The sequence below is a fragment of the Capra hircus genome, chromosome 28 (genome assembly GCF_001704415.2).
Source record: "Capra hircus breed San Clemente chromosome 28, ASM170441v1, whole genome shotgun sequence".
NCBI lineage: Eukaryota > Metazoa > Chordata > Mammalia > Artiodactyla > Bovidae > Capra > Capra hircus.
Window position 1 is genome coordinate 21,924,511 of NC_030835.1, and position 16,126 is coordinate 21,940,636.

The following is a 16,126-nucleotide window of genomic DNA, read 5'->3' on the forward strand; positions in this document are numbered from 1 at the left end:
TAGAAACTTTGTTGAAAATACTATAGATTATGAAGAAAATACTGTCAACATATTAGTTTTTATAATAAGTAGCTTAATGGTTGAAAGAAATGGCAAAATATCTCATGTTTTCCTCCATAGATCTGGGGCTGTCTTCATGGGTGTACAACTTTCACAGTGACTCAGGACCCCATGTTTGGAAGTTTTATTTTAATAAAATAAATTTATTTTAATTTATTTATTAAATTAAATAAATTTGACCATATTTATTTTAATCATCTGAAGTTGCCGTTTTGAAATTCTGAATACGTTTTTAACAAAGGGCTCTGAAATTTTTCATTTTGAATCCCCTACCACCACCCAACTATATGAAAGTGAAAGTGAAGTCACTCAGTTGTGTCCGACTCTTTGCAACCCCATGGACTGTAGCCTACCAGGCTCCTCTGTCCGTGGGATTCTCCAGGCAAGACTACTGGAGTGGGTTGCCATTCCTGCCTAAATCCTTTGGCTACTTCCAGATGAACTTGTACTTTGCTAAGTTCCCATTACCTGATCCCAGCTCACTTTTAACATGAAATTCAAGATAGAGTTGTAACTAAAATGAAGTCTGCTAATTTAGGTTGATTACTGACATCTAAGTTTGGACTAAGTATAACATATATGCTCACAAAATCTTAGCTCTATTAGCGACAAATGACCACTTGAAGTTGAATAAATAATTTAGTAGGCAGGATCCAAAAGAGGAAAGGCCAAAAGCCCCAGAGCAAAGGGAAAAAATGAAAAACAAAGAGACATGAAGTGCCTGCCAATTCTCTCTTTGACTCTTCTCCAAGCCTACTATAAGCCAATCAACTGGCACGTGTCATATCCTGCACATGGAAGAGCAGTCTGTGTAAATGTATACACGGGCAGATGCATGGATCTGTCATGCAGCTGCCAGAGGTTATATTTGTTAAGCAGCCTGCAATGGCCATGAGTTTTGAAGAAGTGTAGTTGCTTTGAGAGAGGCCAATTATTCTTGTTTGATAGGCATAGCAGCTTCTTCAATGCCTAGAATAGAATGAGTCTGACTATATTTTTCTTCTTAGATTACTTAGTCATGTGACTTTTGGACTGGTATATGGACTCAGCATTACGGAGATAGAGGGAGGCCAGAGATAGAGTTGGAATTCTGGTGATAGATGCAGCACTGTGGTAAACAGATTTAGCCATCAGGCAACAGGTCCAGAGACTGAAGAAGCCGCCAGTTGAAAGCAACTGATATCTTGATGAAAAAGCGATGAGGCACATGACACTGTGACATCATACGGAAGGTAGTGAGAACAGTCTACTGACATTTTCTAACACTATAGAATTTCTAAGTTTGGATATTTCTAATTTGAGTATAGAGCTTAAATTTAATATTAATAAGATGCAATGTGTTTGGGGTTTATGTTACAGTTATCATTGAAAAGGTGAATGAAAAGTATATACATGACTCTTTTGGGCTTGGGGATATTAATGAGGAAGGGGCAGTAGACTGAGAATCATTTTCTATCTGATACATGATGAGCAGGCATTTTGGGGGTAATGAAACAGCAAGAGTGGCTTGAGCTGGGGAAAGCATGAGTGTTTTGACTTGCTGCAGACCCCCACTCACTGATCCTCAGTATAAGAGGATTTGGAGGAAGGGGTCACTTTAACCTGTAGCACACAGACTACAGTTTGCCAGAGAGCGGGAGAGTCACAGTGCTGATATCAACCAAGGATCCTGACTCTAAAGGAACTTTGTGCTCTTTTCGGGGAGCAATTGCTTTACCTTACTTTGAAAGTCTCCTTAATTTGAACTGTTGGGTGCTCTACTCTTTTCATCAGTTGTAAGAGTTTACATTTCCTGTTGACTCATGTAATCACTGAGGATATTTTGAAATTTCATCACATTTTTTTCCCTGCCAGATCTTCAAAATGAGCAGATATAGTCAGAGGGTAAAGCGTCTGCCTGCAGTGCAGGAGACCTGGGTTTGATCCCTGGGTTGGGAAGATCTCCTGGAGAAGGAAATGGCAACCCGCTCCAGTACTCTTGCCTGGAGAGCCCCAAGAACGGAGGGGCCTGGTAGGCTACAGTCCATGGGGTCGCAAAGAGTCAGACATGACTGAGCGACTTCACTTTCACTTCTAAGTTATATTGAAAACCCTTTAAATTTAGTAATTTCTCATCCAGGCTACAGAAAAATATTCCTATTCATTCTTACCTAAATTAGTTTTCATTGACACCTGATATTTCTTTCCCATAGCTGTCTTGATATATACTCTGCTAGTCTCTCTCTAGATAAAGTAATCCTTCCAAGTACTGACTTTGACCTTCTATTCAATTACTTTTAGGGAGAAAGAGACCTTACCACAATTTTGCTTAGCATTCATAAAGGTAAACTACTGTTTTATGGCAACCTGAGTAGAAAACTTTCAAATGGAGCCCGAAAAACTTCCAAATGAAATCTTTCTTCGTGACATTATGCATTACTAAATTTAATATGTAGATTGATGCTCTTTGAAGTACAAGCTAGAATCAAGATTGCTGGGAGAAATGTCAATAACCTCAGATATGCAGATGACACCACCCTTATGGCAGAAAGCAAAGAAGAAATAAAGAGTCTCTTGATGAAAGTGAAATAAGAGAGTGAAAAAGTTGGCTTAAAACTCAACATTCAGAAAACGAAGATCATGGCATTGGGGCCCATTACTTCATGGTAAATAGATGGGGAAACAGTGAAAGAGTTTATTTTTGGGGGCTCCAAAATCACTGGAGATGGTGACTGCAGCCATGAAATTAAAAGACACTTGCTCCTTGGAAGAAAAGTTATGACCAACCTAGACAGCATACTAAAAAGCAGAGGCATTACTTTGCCAACCAATGTCCATCTAATCAAAGCTATGGTTTTTCCAGTAGTCACGTATGGATGTGAGCGTAGGACTACAAAGAGCTGAGCACCGAAGAATTGATGCTTTTGAACTGTGGTGTTGTAGAAGATTCTTGAGAGTCCCTTGGACTGCAAGGAGATCCAACCAGTCCATCCTAAAGGAGATCAGTCCTGAATATTCATTGGAAGGACTGATGCTGAAGCTGAAACTCTAATACTTTGGCCACCTGATATGAAGAACTAACTCATTTGAAAAGACCCTGATATTGGGGAGGATTGAAGTCAGGAGAAGAAGGGGACAACAGAGGATGAGGTGGTTGGATGGCATCACCGAATCAATGGACATGAGTTTGAGTAAACTCTGGGAGTGGGCAATGGACAAGGAGACCTGGCGTGCTGCAGTCCCTACGGTCTCAAAGAGTCGGACATGACTGAGCTACTGAAATGAACTGAACTTTATGCTCTTTCAGTTCAGTTCATTTCAGTCGCTCAGTCGTGTCCGACTCTTTGCAACTCCATGAATCGCAGCATGCCAGGCCTCCCTGTTCATCACCAACTCCTGGAGTTCACTCAGACTCATGCCCATCGAGTCAGTGATGCCCTCCAGCCATCTCATCCTCTGTCGTCCCCTTCTCCTGCCCCCAATCCCTCCCAGCATCAGAGTCTTTTCCAATGAGTTAACAGTATACATATCACACTGCATAAAATCAATATCTTGTGGCTCAGCTGGTAAGGTATCCACCTGCAAAGCGGGAGACCTGGTTTCAATCCCTTGATTGGGAAGATTCCCTGTGGGAAGGAAAGGCTACCCACTCCAGTATTCTGGCCTGGAGAATTCCATGGGTTCGCAAAGAGTCAGTCACGACTGAGAGACTTTCACTTACTCACTCAACTGAATAATAGTTTGGTTTTGTAGATGTATTCTTTTAACATTAAATTTTATTTTTAATGTTGTTCTGCATCTGTTTACCAAAGCTATGAGACTATTGTAATATGCAGAGAAGGACGTATTAGACACTTAATGTTTATAATGATAGAAAAACCAGCAACCTTTGAAAGTGTTCTATAATAGTGAAGGCTGAATTTGGGGGCTGAATTGTTAAGGAGTTCTGTAATCATTCTCTTATCATCTCAATGTCATGCTGAATAATTAAACTCAGTAGCTAGTTGGTTTCATTACTGCCAATGTGCATGGCACAAGAGCTTATAGTAAGCTGCTGCTTTTCCTTCACTTTCTAGTTTCAATTTATTTTTTAATTGGAGGAAAATTGCTTTACAATGTTGTGTTGGTTTCTGCCATACAACCACACAAATCCGCCATAATTATACATATATCACTTCCCTCTTGAGCCTTCCTCCCCTCCCGCTGTCCCACCCTTCTAGGTCATCACAGAACACCAGACTGAGCTCTCTGTGTTATATAACAACTTCTCACCAGCTGTCTATTTTACACCTGGTAATGTATATATGGCAATGCTACTTTCTCTATTAGTCCCACGTTCTTATTCCTCTTTTTAAAAGGGATATTAGGGCAGACATGACTTTTAGAATTTTATAATTACTCAGTATGACTGTGCAACACTGGCTGCTCATTTTTCTATGTTCTACTATGTACAACCACTCATGAATCTGGAACTTGTACTTAACCTGTTATTTCTTCCAAAGGACATAATTATAGACAGAAGTGGAAGGTGGAAGCAAATAGTCATAAAGCACAAATGGGATTACTTATTTTTTCCAGTTGCCCCCTCTGTACTTTTTCTCTCCTTTGTCGATGAAATTGCTTTTTGGGAGAACTCCACAGACATAACAACTGGCATGAACCTTGCATAAAGCAAAACTGTTCAAATATTTGTTTAAATTTTACTGGTTTATATTCTGAGATTTTCAATCAGTTTGGACATAGAAGGTATGATGCACATGACGTTACTGAGACAGTTAAGAATGAACACGACCTGAAAATTGTGGAGCATGTTATATGCTTAGTGACATTATTGTGTATAAAAATTATCTGTATTATCTGTATGTTCAGTGTAGAAGAATAAGGAAATCATCATTGCTTATACATTATTAATACCTTCTCTTTACACATGGCTTGAAAACAGACTATGAATAGAGATAAAAGAAACATGTAAACACATATTTCCAAATAGATAATAACAGACTTAACTTGTTCCTTCATTGAAATATGTTGTCTTAGTCAGCAATATTCTGTTAAGAATATATACTAAGATTTATTCAATATTATATTCAGTGTTTTGATGAAAACAACATGGAAGTGCTTATGTTAAAATTCTTTTAAACCGAGATTTTGAAAATAGAAGAATCTTTGAAGGTTTATTTTATTATAGATATAACCAGATGAAACCTGAAGCAAACAGTCCATGATGTGGTGCAGTGCAGGGACTGAATTGTTGAACTCTTGACAGAAATATGTCTGGAAGAGGTTACTACCTCAGGTGAAATTAAATAGATAACTGAAAATTTTTGTTGGTGTTCTGGTAAAGCCATCACCATAGTACTCACTGGGCTATTTAAGTGTTTTTCACCTATAATTTAGAGAAAATAATTTAAGGTGGTATGTATACATCTAATTTGTTTAACAAGCATATCGAATGACTTTCTAAAATATTCTTCTGTTGTAACTAATATAAATAGAATGTGAGTCATATACATTTTGATTTTATATAAATGAATATGTAGTAAACTTTGTAATTTACACTAATAATTTACTAATCATATTTATTGATAATCTTGCTAATTTATAGTTTATTTTTCACATTTTGCCTTTTTACATTTTTTTATATCTGACGTTTCCATTCTCTAGGTTATTTAAGTGGAAACACATCACAGTAAGGGATATACCAGACAAAGGAGAGCCTGTGAGTTCTCTCAGTAGCATGTTCTGCTGATAGTTCTTAAGGAGAAATTTTGTTCCGTTTTTATCACTCACTCTGAAGACTGATAATATAGTTGCTTGGGAAACATTATTTATGCTTTGCGGTTATCACTTCTGCTGCTCTCAACTTGAAGCACTGCATGTGATTTTGTGAAGAATGTTGATACTTGATTATAATCATAGCCACATCTCTTTTGATAGGCAATTTCACTTTGGAGAAGAGGTGTAAGACTTTTAGTGTTTTGAATGTAAATCGCATCTGTCTCATCAGAATATAGACTGTTTGAATGATGAATAGGGTTTATTACATCATGCTTATTAAAACACAGAAAACTTTTTCCAAGCTTATTGGTTTTATGCTTTAGCTTGTCTAAGATTTTTTTTTTTATAACTTCCTACATGTCCTGGTAAGGCAGGACCAAAGTCTTACTTAGAATCTGAACTATATGAGATGATTAATAAATATTTATAGTAGAATGAATGACTCTATGATACACATCTGTGTAATATACAGAGGTTTCTGTTTTAGCAAGTGCAGCCTTCTTTGTAGTACTCTGTGTGCTGATCATCTGGCATAGACGGTAGTGCATATAAAGGTAAAGATAATAGTAACAAGGAAATGGAGATGGGACCTATCCCACCAGTTCTTAAAATAGTTATAAAGCTCGACTCCTCCATCCATGGGATTCTCCAGGCAAGAACACTGGAGTGGGTTGCCATTTCCTTCTCCAGGGGATCTTCCCAACCCAGGGATCGAACCCAGGTCTCCCACATTGCAGGCAGATGCTTTAACCTCTGCACCACCAGGGAAGCCCCAGTTATAAAGCTATATTATATAAAATCTTATTTGAAAGGCACAGGTTTTATTTTCTCCACTCTACATGAATGAAATAAAGTCTTAGGCAGTTTAAGTCACTTTCTCAATGTGGGTGAAAGAGCAAGATTCACACTCAGGGTGTTCTGACTTCTAAGCTCACTGAAAAAGAGTGCCCTGGTACTTTGAGGTCACATGTCTTTATATTTTAAAAGACATATATTAACTAAACATATTTGAAATGATGAAACATAGGAAAATTAAAATCCTTCAAGTTAACTGATATAAAAACTTGGTATATTTCATTCTGGTAAATACTGGGAATATTATATCTTTCTGTTATGATTCCAAAATAGTTTATTAATTTCTAGAATCCAAAATAATAATAAATGTTTGATTAATAATTGCCATTTCCTCTTTTAAAATTTTTAAGAAATTTTATTTTCAGTTAGTTTGCAATTTCTGAAGTAATACACAATTAGGCTATAATTTAAAAATTAAAAATTTGACCACAATTCCAATCCAGTTCTTTTCAGAGATAGTAATTGTCATGGCACTTAAACTTTTCCCTAGCCTCCAATATACTTATATATACTCAGAGAAAATATCAAGTATTTTAATGTGCTTGTTTTTTTCTAATATATATGCACTGTACATATTACTCTGAAATTTTTTTATTCTGCAATATATTCTGGCAATCTTTCCAACTCATTTCGTATAGATTCACCTCACATTGTTTACTTCCAAACACATGAGAGCCATCATCTCAATCTTCTCAAATGTTAACATTTCTGTGTTTCTCAAGGCCACAGGGTTTTCTTTCACCATAACTCATATTGAATAAAATAACCCTTACATTATTTGTTCTTTCCTGAAAGATAGGCTTTAGGGTACAAAAGAAAAAAAAAAAGTTTAGCAATGACGATTTAAACTACATCTACTCCAGTAAAAGATTTAGTGCATTTTAAATTGGGTTGGTTACCACACTCTCAGTCCAGGGTCATATACATCTTTTAAATTTTAAAATACCTGTGAATGTGCATATGATTTTATAACTTGATCATTTTTTTTACAGGATCTGATTTTTCTATAGTACTATTATATAGATTAGCCCAGCATATATTCTGTTTCTGATTACACAACTCTCGGCCTTTTAGGTAGTTTTCTGTGTCCTTTACTTGCCTGAAAAATCCCATGGATGGAGAAGCCTGGTAGGCTACAATCCATGGGGTTGAAAAGAGTCAGACACGACTGAGCGACTTCACTTTCACTGTGTCCTTTTAAGTTCAAACTGGATGCTTTAACTATATTATTCTAGAGATAGAATCTGTCTCTTAACTTTGGTTTGTTTTCAGGTTTCAGAGTATTTTACCTCTTGCTTTAAGTTTCACATAATTATAACCCAGATACCTGTTTAAGTTGATTTGATAAAATAAGATTTGTATAAGATTTCCTCAAAATTTTCAATTCCATTGTTCTGTCAAAATCCAAAACCCTCCCTTAGAATCCAGTGAGTTCTCTGGAACTCATATCTGCTTTGCCTTTAATCATCTTGATTACATACCAAATTGCCCAGAGGTATGCCTGGTCAATTAATTCTTAACTTTCAATTCTTTCATTTCAGATTGGATACGATTTGGTGACTGAATAACAACAACAACACATTCACATTGTAATTCTATATTTGTGTGGTTATTTGGTTAATATTTGTCAGTACCTCTAGGCTGTGAGCCCTGTGAAGAGGGCAGGGATGTTCTCCATTTCGTTGCCAATTCCTACTGTCTGGTGCATAGTAGGCTCTTAAGATGAACTCAAAACGTAAGAAAGGAACAGTTGAAGAGGGCTTGAGATCAGAGCACAGACAGAGAAGTTAGCCTTGAAAATAAGTGGTGGTCAGGGGAAGAAATAGAGAAGGAGATGGCACCCCACTCCAGTACTCTTGCCTGGCAAATCCCATGGACAGAGGAGCCTGGTAGGCTGCAGTCCATGGGGTCGCGAAGAGTCGGACACAACTGAGCAACTTTTCACTCTCATGCATTGGAGAAGGAAATGGCAGCCCACTCCAGTGTTCTTGCCTGGAGAATCCCAGGGACGGGGGAGCCTGGTGGGCTGCCGCCTATGGGGTCACACAGAGTCGGACACGACTGAAGTGACTTAGCAGCAGCAGTAGCAGGGGAAGAAAGAGAGAGAGGGACAGAGAGAGGGAGAAGTAGAAATTTTCCTCAAAGACAGAGGAGATAAATTTAAGATATTTAACCAGTTTTCTATAAGATCTTTTTTCTAGTTTATATTTTAAATTATATCATATAATATATGAACATTACACAGCACTATTTTCTCTTTTTGTGTAATTGTTTCAAAACTATATTTTCTCTCCATAATGATTTTCTCTTGCTATCTTGGTCTGGAGCTGTATCTTTAAAAATTTTATCCTGGATATTTTGATCTCTAGATTCTTTATCATAATATGATATAGTACAATCATCAATGTGAGATTATACCTATACATAATACACACACACAATACCTCTCTTTCTCTCTCTATATATATGTATGTAAATATATATATATAAGACTGCACACTCTGAAGATCAATGATTTTTAGTGTGTTTTTGTATGTCAAGACTCACACGTACACTCATAATTTGAAGATCACTATATGATTTCATTTTATGTTAAAGCATCTACAGAGCGCTTTTATTTGATATTCTTTCTCTAATTATCACATTATGCCCAAACCTTGAAAAGTTTCCTTTCTTGATGTATTTTAATAAAGGACCCGTAGAGCCTCATATTTTCCACCCTTTCTTCAAAGTCTGTAGATTATCTTGGCTTCATTTCCTGAAGGCATATCTAATGGAAACCTTAAAAATACCATCTCAGCTTCCAGTGGTGGGAAATGGCTGGAAGTTGTAATCAACAGGAAGATGAAATTTTACTTTCAAAATGAATAATTAAAATTCAGAATTCTCTTTGATATGTTTGTGTTAAGGTTAATTAGGGTGTTGATTTGCAGTGAGGCATAATGAAAACGCTGTTGAATTAGGTATTATAAGACCTGAATACTTGCTTGAACTTCACCATTTATTAGCTTAATGACCTTGGGTAAGACAGTCTCAGCCTCTTTCACCATTAATTGAAATGTGTGGTTAACAATATCTTTGCTGCCTACTTCTTTATAGTGTTGTCAAGATGAGATAATATAGGTGAAAACATTTTGTAAATTATGAAGTGCTATATGAAAATGACCATTGTAAAGAACAGTTAATATGTGCCAGTCACTATATTAAGCATTCATATCATTCTTACAGCAGTTTTATGAGATAAACAATGTTAGTATCCCAGTTTTACAGATCAGGAGGGTGAGGCTTACAGTACATAAGACACCTGAGTGAACTCGCACCATTGATGAGTGGGAAGGGCAAGATTTGAATACAGATTTGACTGACACTAGAACCAGTGCTCATAATTTCATGATTTTTGTTACTCATATGAATAATAACTGCTTTATAGAATGATGCGTGAACTGGGTGAGGCAGTAAAAACACAATTCTCTTTCTCATCAGGTATGCATTCTAAATGTGAGAACATAATAATAATAAAGTAGAATATCATGGAGTTCTAACCATCGAAATATGTTTTTCCTTTAGAGTTTAATTGTCTTGGATCCACTCACAGTGACTGAGGAGGAAATAAGACCGTCCCTAGAGAAACGCCTTGAAGCCATTATCAGCGGGGCTGCTCTGTTGGCCGACTCTTCCTGCACAAGAGATTTCCATCGGGAGCGGATTATTGCAGAATGTAACGCCATTCGCCAGGCTCTCCAGGACCTGCTTTCAGAGTACATGAACAATGTAGGTAACTGGTTTTCCCTGACCCCATACATTGGGAATGTGCTGAGGTTCTTTTGGTGTACAAAATGTGATAAATTATGAATGAGTACATGATTTTACATGGATTGAGCTTTTGAGTTGGCTTCTGCATAAACTGCTCCCAGAGTACAGCAAGGAAATAGGAGTTCTTAGGGAGGGAATTCAACCAGAAGGTTATTTCTATCTGATTGTTTTGCTTGATACAGGATTTAAATTCTTGTTGGAGAAGGGAGTCAGGACTGGGGAAAGGAAACTGGAGTTGCCCATTAATTTAAAGGATAAAAAGAAGACAAAGAAAAAGGCAGGTTGCTCAGGATTACATTGTTGAACAAGAATTAAAATTTAGGTGGTGTTGGGTAAAGTCAATGCTATAGGGATCAGGGGATATTTAAAATTTTTTTTAATTTATTCTGGCTGCTCTGGCTCTTCCTTGCTGTGCACCTTTTTCAAATATGATAGAATGTCATAGATTTCTTACAGTTTTAACCCTCTCAGGAATATTATAAATGATGTCTGAATTTAGGCAAATGCAAAAATATATGTTTCAAGGTTCTTTTGGTATCATTTCACATATATATTTATTTATGATATAGTCTTTATATATCTATATATCTATATGTAATATAGATATTTATATACATCCACCTAAGGAGTATCTATGACTACTTAGTTTCATTTTTAAAATAAGAAAGTCTTAAGGTCATTGTCAGCTATATATTCAATATCATGGATTTTGACTCCTTGAATAATAGAGGTAAAGAAAAGAAAAAATGTATAATGTTCATCTGCTTTAAGTGGGATAATTGAAGAGTTATGAAGGTATATTTTGAAAATGATGAGTTACAAAGCATACCATTTTTTACATGTGAGGTTGAAGATTTAGGATTGTTCAGTATAGGTAATTTATGTGAGTAATTGAAATGTGCTAAAATTAGTTAGTGAGTTTTAAGGATACTTCAACACATTTGATGTATCTCCATACTCTTAATATTTGATGACTTTGGCTCCTGACCAAAAATCTCTAGCCTGTCAAGAAATCAAAGTTGCAAAGCAGATTTTGTTAATAAGAACATATTAGTAATGTCATGTCCTGTTTCTGAAGCTGGAATATCACTATTTTTAGCATATAATATATTTTTAGTGAAAGATTTTTAAAGGGAATTCACCAATTCTAAGAAACTCAGAAGATAATATTGTGTTGAAATTCCTTCTCCCTTGAAGTATAAACTATTAAAATTATTTTCATTTTGTAGATAAAATATGGTAAAGTTACATATATATGTTTATTTTATCTATAAATTTTAAATTTATAATTTATAAATTAATCTATAAATTATAGGTAAATGCATTTTATTAAATATAGATAAAATTATTCCTTCAAATACAAACATAGCATGCATATGCATATACTCACCTACATACATAGGCTAGGATGGCCACATAATTGTGGAGCCCAGCTCAAAGTGAAAATGTAAGGCCTGTTCATAAGCAGGGGAAAAAATGAAAGCTTTTACCTTTTTTAACAGTCTTGATTGACCCGAGAGGTTATTTTTATTTGCTGTTTAATGTTTGGTTCTCTGGGGCATAGGGATCCTTGCAGGAGCACATTGACTCTCACGTACTTTTGTAGCCCTACCCATGACTCCCACCCAACCTGCTTTGTACTGAGGCCCCCACCAGGAGTGGAGGGTGGCAGCAGTTGCTGGGTTGAGGAACAGTTGGCTGAGGATCTATTCCTTGAAGCACTGGAAGTCAGGACTGCTTGTGAGTCCAGGATATATGCTTTATTGCCCCATCAGACTTCACTTAAATACACAAATTCAAAGATTATCAAGAATTTCAAAACATTAAAATCCAAGCATGGGGCTCCGTTCTGAACATGATGCCTTTTGCCCAGTGACAGGCCACTGAAGCTATTCCTGTACATAATAAACATATATATCACATAAAAATAGTGGTGGTTTTGTAGCTTTATTCAACTTTGGGTTAAAAACTTTTCATATAGCAAGTGAAGTTATGGGAACATTCTGCCTTGGGTGCAATCATTGAGAAGGTGCATCACCTCTGGAAATTTATACAAATAATAAAGCCAATTAAAAGTTGTTCTGTACAATTCTCAAAGTCCATGATAATGTTTTTCACAAATTCATTTTTTTCTCTAAATCCTAAATAATTACAGTGGTTATTATTGAGTTTTAATAATATATATGTATGTATAATTCAAATGAGCACATTTTTATGATTAGCCTTTAATAAACAGTATATTCTTTATAGATTTAAACAGCAGATTCAGTATGGACAAGGGTTACATAGTGATTATAAAGACAAAGAACTAGAAATAGAATTACTTTAATTCTGTTACTTCATGTGATCACTTGGAATTTTAATTTTAATTTTAAAATTCTAACAATGAAACAGTATAAATTGCAGGAGGTTATAAATTTTTAGATAAGTGAAAATTTCATACATGAAATATTTTATTCAACTTGAATAACAACTTTGAAATCTGTTTCTCTTCTGAAATTGTCAATTGCTCTAAAGTTAAGGAGCCAATCAGGAAAGTAATGATTATCACTGAAAAGTAATTTGTCATATAGAGTAGGGGGTCATTTAAAAAGTGTCTATTCTAGGTATCAAATATGCTAAGTTAGGCACAAAAATATGAAAATTTTTGTCTTCTGCTTTTTTTAAATGAGGTTTTAATCTGATGTTCAGTTTCAAGGTCCATTTGTCAAATATACAAAACTTATTTATGTTACTAATATCTTTCTGTTAGATATTTTGGTTTAAGAAAGGTAAGTTCTGTATTATGAGTGAAGTGGAAAGACTTTTCCATCTATAACGTCCAAATAATTGAGATCAAAGGTAAGTAGCTTTTTTTTAAGCTTGTCCAGATAATTATTTTAATTTTCATTTTTTAAAGGTAGACTTAATTGTAGGAATTCAGATAGTTCTCAGTTACTTAACTGATTAGATTGCACTACTCTTCATGACTGATGGATGCTTTCTTCTTCCTTCTCTTTCCCATGTTGCCTTTTCTCTCCTTCGGGTAAATGAGTGCAAACATCCCATTAAATAGCTCTCCTTCATGGCACTTTCCCCTTTATAGCTGTCATTCTTGTCGGAATTCCTGTGTTTACCTGTTTGTCTTCTCCACTGGTCAGAAGCTTTAGGAGAGCAAGGGCTGTGTCTCTGGCCCTACCACTGTGCCTTCAGGTAGCAGGTGTTCAGTGATTACTATTTGGATACAGGTAAATTGAATTAGTGCTTGCTTCATCTCAACTTTTACAATTAAAATGACAATGTGCCCGAAGCATTTAATTTGTATTTATTTATTATATTTACACAATAACTGTGGAGAAAATGTAGGGAGGTTTAATGTGAGAACAAGAGAACAGGAAAGGAAGTACACAGAGGTGAGAAAGCTTGTTCTTTGGGTGATCTAAGAATATTCATACATTCATTTTCCCTAGGGCATAAGGTTAAATATTTGTTGAGGAAGGCACTTTTTTCCTCAGGGAATGAAAGACTTAGACTGTGTATGTGGATATGTCTGGTGAGCTGCCCTCATGTTGGTATAGAGATGAGAGCAGAAGCTAAAGTTATGCGGGATTAGAAACCTACTTACATGTATGATATATTAACATTTAATTGATAAGCATTACCTATTAATAAACAAATTTGCACTTATAACATTATGAAAAAGCATCCCAAATCAGTATAATAGTTCCTTTTTATATACAAGTGTAGAATTTTGGGCCTAATATGAATATCTGAGCAAGCCAACGAATATTGGAATTAAACAGCGGGAACCACTGTGGAGTATATTATCAGAATAAATTTTCAGGTTTACTTTTACTCTAGGTTTCTATCTCAAATAATGCTTCTCTGTAACTGTTTCAGTAGCTGTAATGAAAGAGAACGTACTTTCCTGAAACTAGCTGAACTCAAACCTTTCTCAGTTTGCTCAAATATTTTAGGACAACTCTCATACCAAAGTCTTCAACTTGTTAGTTTAAGGAATGTTGTGTTTCATTTGGTGGGTCTGACTTGCTTTTCAGATTAGTTTGGAGCTTTTGTTATTGAGCTGTGTTGATAGGGTAAATGCTTAATAATAATTCAGATGCAATGAAAATAACCAGAAAAAGTTAAAGCAAGGTTAACTCTCATCCTGATCTGTGGATCTTTTATGTGAATGTGACTTCAAGGTTTGAAATTTTGCAAGTTTATTGAGTCCAGAACATATCAACGGTGTGAAATAAATATAGTTTATGTTTTTCTCAAGTTCAATTAATGGGACCAGTTTGAATCTAAATAACTTTACTTCCTTAAACTGATCAGCAAGTCTCAATCATTTTTGACTGAAGCTGTATGTTCAATAAGTTGGATGGCATCACCAACTCGATTGGCATGAGTTTGAGTAAGCTCTGGGAGTTGGTGATGGACAGGGAAGCCTGGCATGCTGCAGTCTGTGGGGTCACAAAGAGTTGGACCCGAATGAGTGACTGAACTGACCTGAGTAATAAATTAGTAATATGTGAGTCCAGATGGGTCTGTAACAAATAAAATAGACAACTACTTAAACATATGATAATATATGTTTGCTCTAATATTTTCATTTTAAACATACATATATATTCTTTTCTGGAGACTATCGGGAAAAACCCATTACTTTGCCTTTTCTAGCTTCTGGAGATTACCCACATTCCTTGGCTCAATGCCATCTTCCTCTGTCTTCAAAGACAGCAGTGTCACAGCTCTCTAACCTTGCTTCTGCCCTCACATCTCTTTCCTTGACTATAGCCAGGAAAGGTTTTCCACTTTTTTAGGACTCATGTGATTAGATTCAGCCCACTGGTATTATTCAAAATAATCATCCCATCTTATGACCCTTGACTTTAATTTCTTTTGCAAAGTTCCTTTTGCCATGTAAACATAACAGTCACAGGTTCTAGGAATGTGGATATGGATGTCTTTGGGTGGCTCATGGCCATATACCTAGTACTAGTCTTTCCTAGTCTCTTCTGTAGAATCATTATCAATCCTTATGTTTCAAATCCATTGTAGTTTATATCCCATACTTGCTTTCCCTGTGCTCTCTGCAGGCAGATCACATGTCTGTTTTTTTTTTTCTTTTATTATTTATTTATATATATATTTTTACTTTACAATATTGTATTGGTTTTGCCATACATCAACATGAATTCGCCATGGGTGTACACATGTTCCCAATCCTGAACCCCCCTCCCACATTTATTTACTATTTTATCTGAAGTCCCATGTGCAATGCTTGGCATTTTTATTTTACAAAATACAAAAACATATTATATTTTTGAATGAAAGAATGAATAAAATTATTACATATTATATATGCCATGTAATGGCATATAAATGGAATGACTTTCAAACATCTACTAAATTTATATAGTAGACTTCCTGTTATAAAAGGTCTTATTTTGCAAAGTATAGGTCTCTTCTAAAAATCAATGTGAATATTCAGCAACAAAATTTTCTCATCACAGTCTCTACATTTGGATCCACCTCTTGTTATATTTCAAAACAGGATTTTTATTCATTAAAAAATATACTCCAGTGAACATTCAGTATCAGAGAAAGTTTAGCTTTTATCTTTTAAAACATAGAAGTTTATTTTTCTTAGATATTT

General features: G+C 35.5%; 1 protein-coding gene across 2 annotated transcripts in view; it reads left to right on the plus strand.

The window, feature by feature from the left end:
• Positions 1-16,126, plus strand: part of CTNNA3 (catenin alpha 3) — a 1,853,842-nt gene that overhangs the window by 489,768 nt on the left and 1,347,948 nt on the right. For both annotated transcript variants that reach the window (XM_018042551.1, XM_018042552.1), the window contains exon 7: positions 10,240-10,443. In XM_018042551.1, the coding sequence (XP_017898040.1) occupies positions 10,240-10,443 (204 nt within the window). The remainder of the gene's footprint in view (positions 1-10,239; positions 10,444-16,126) is intronic.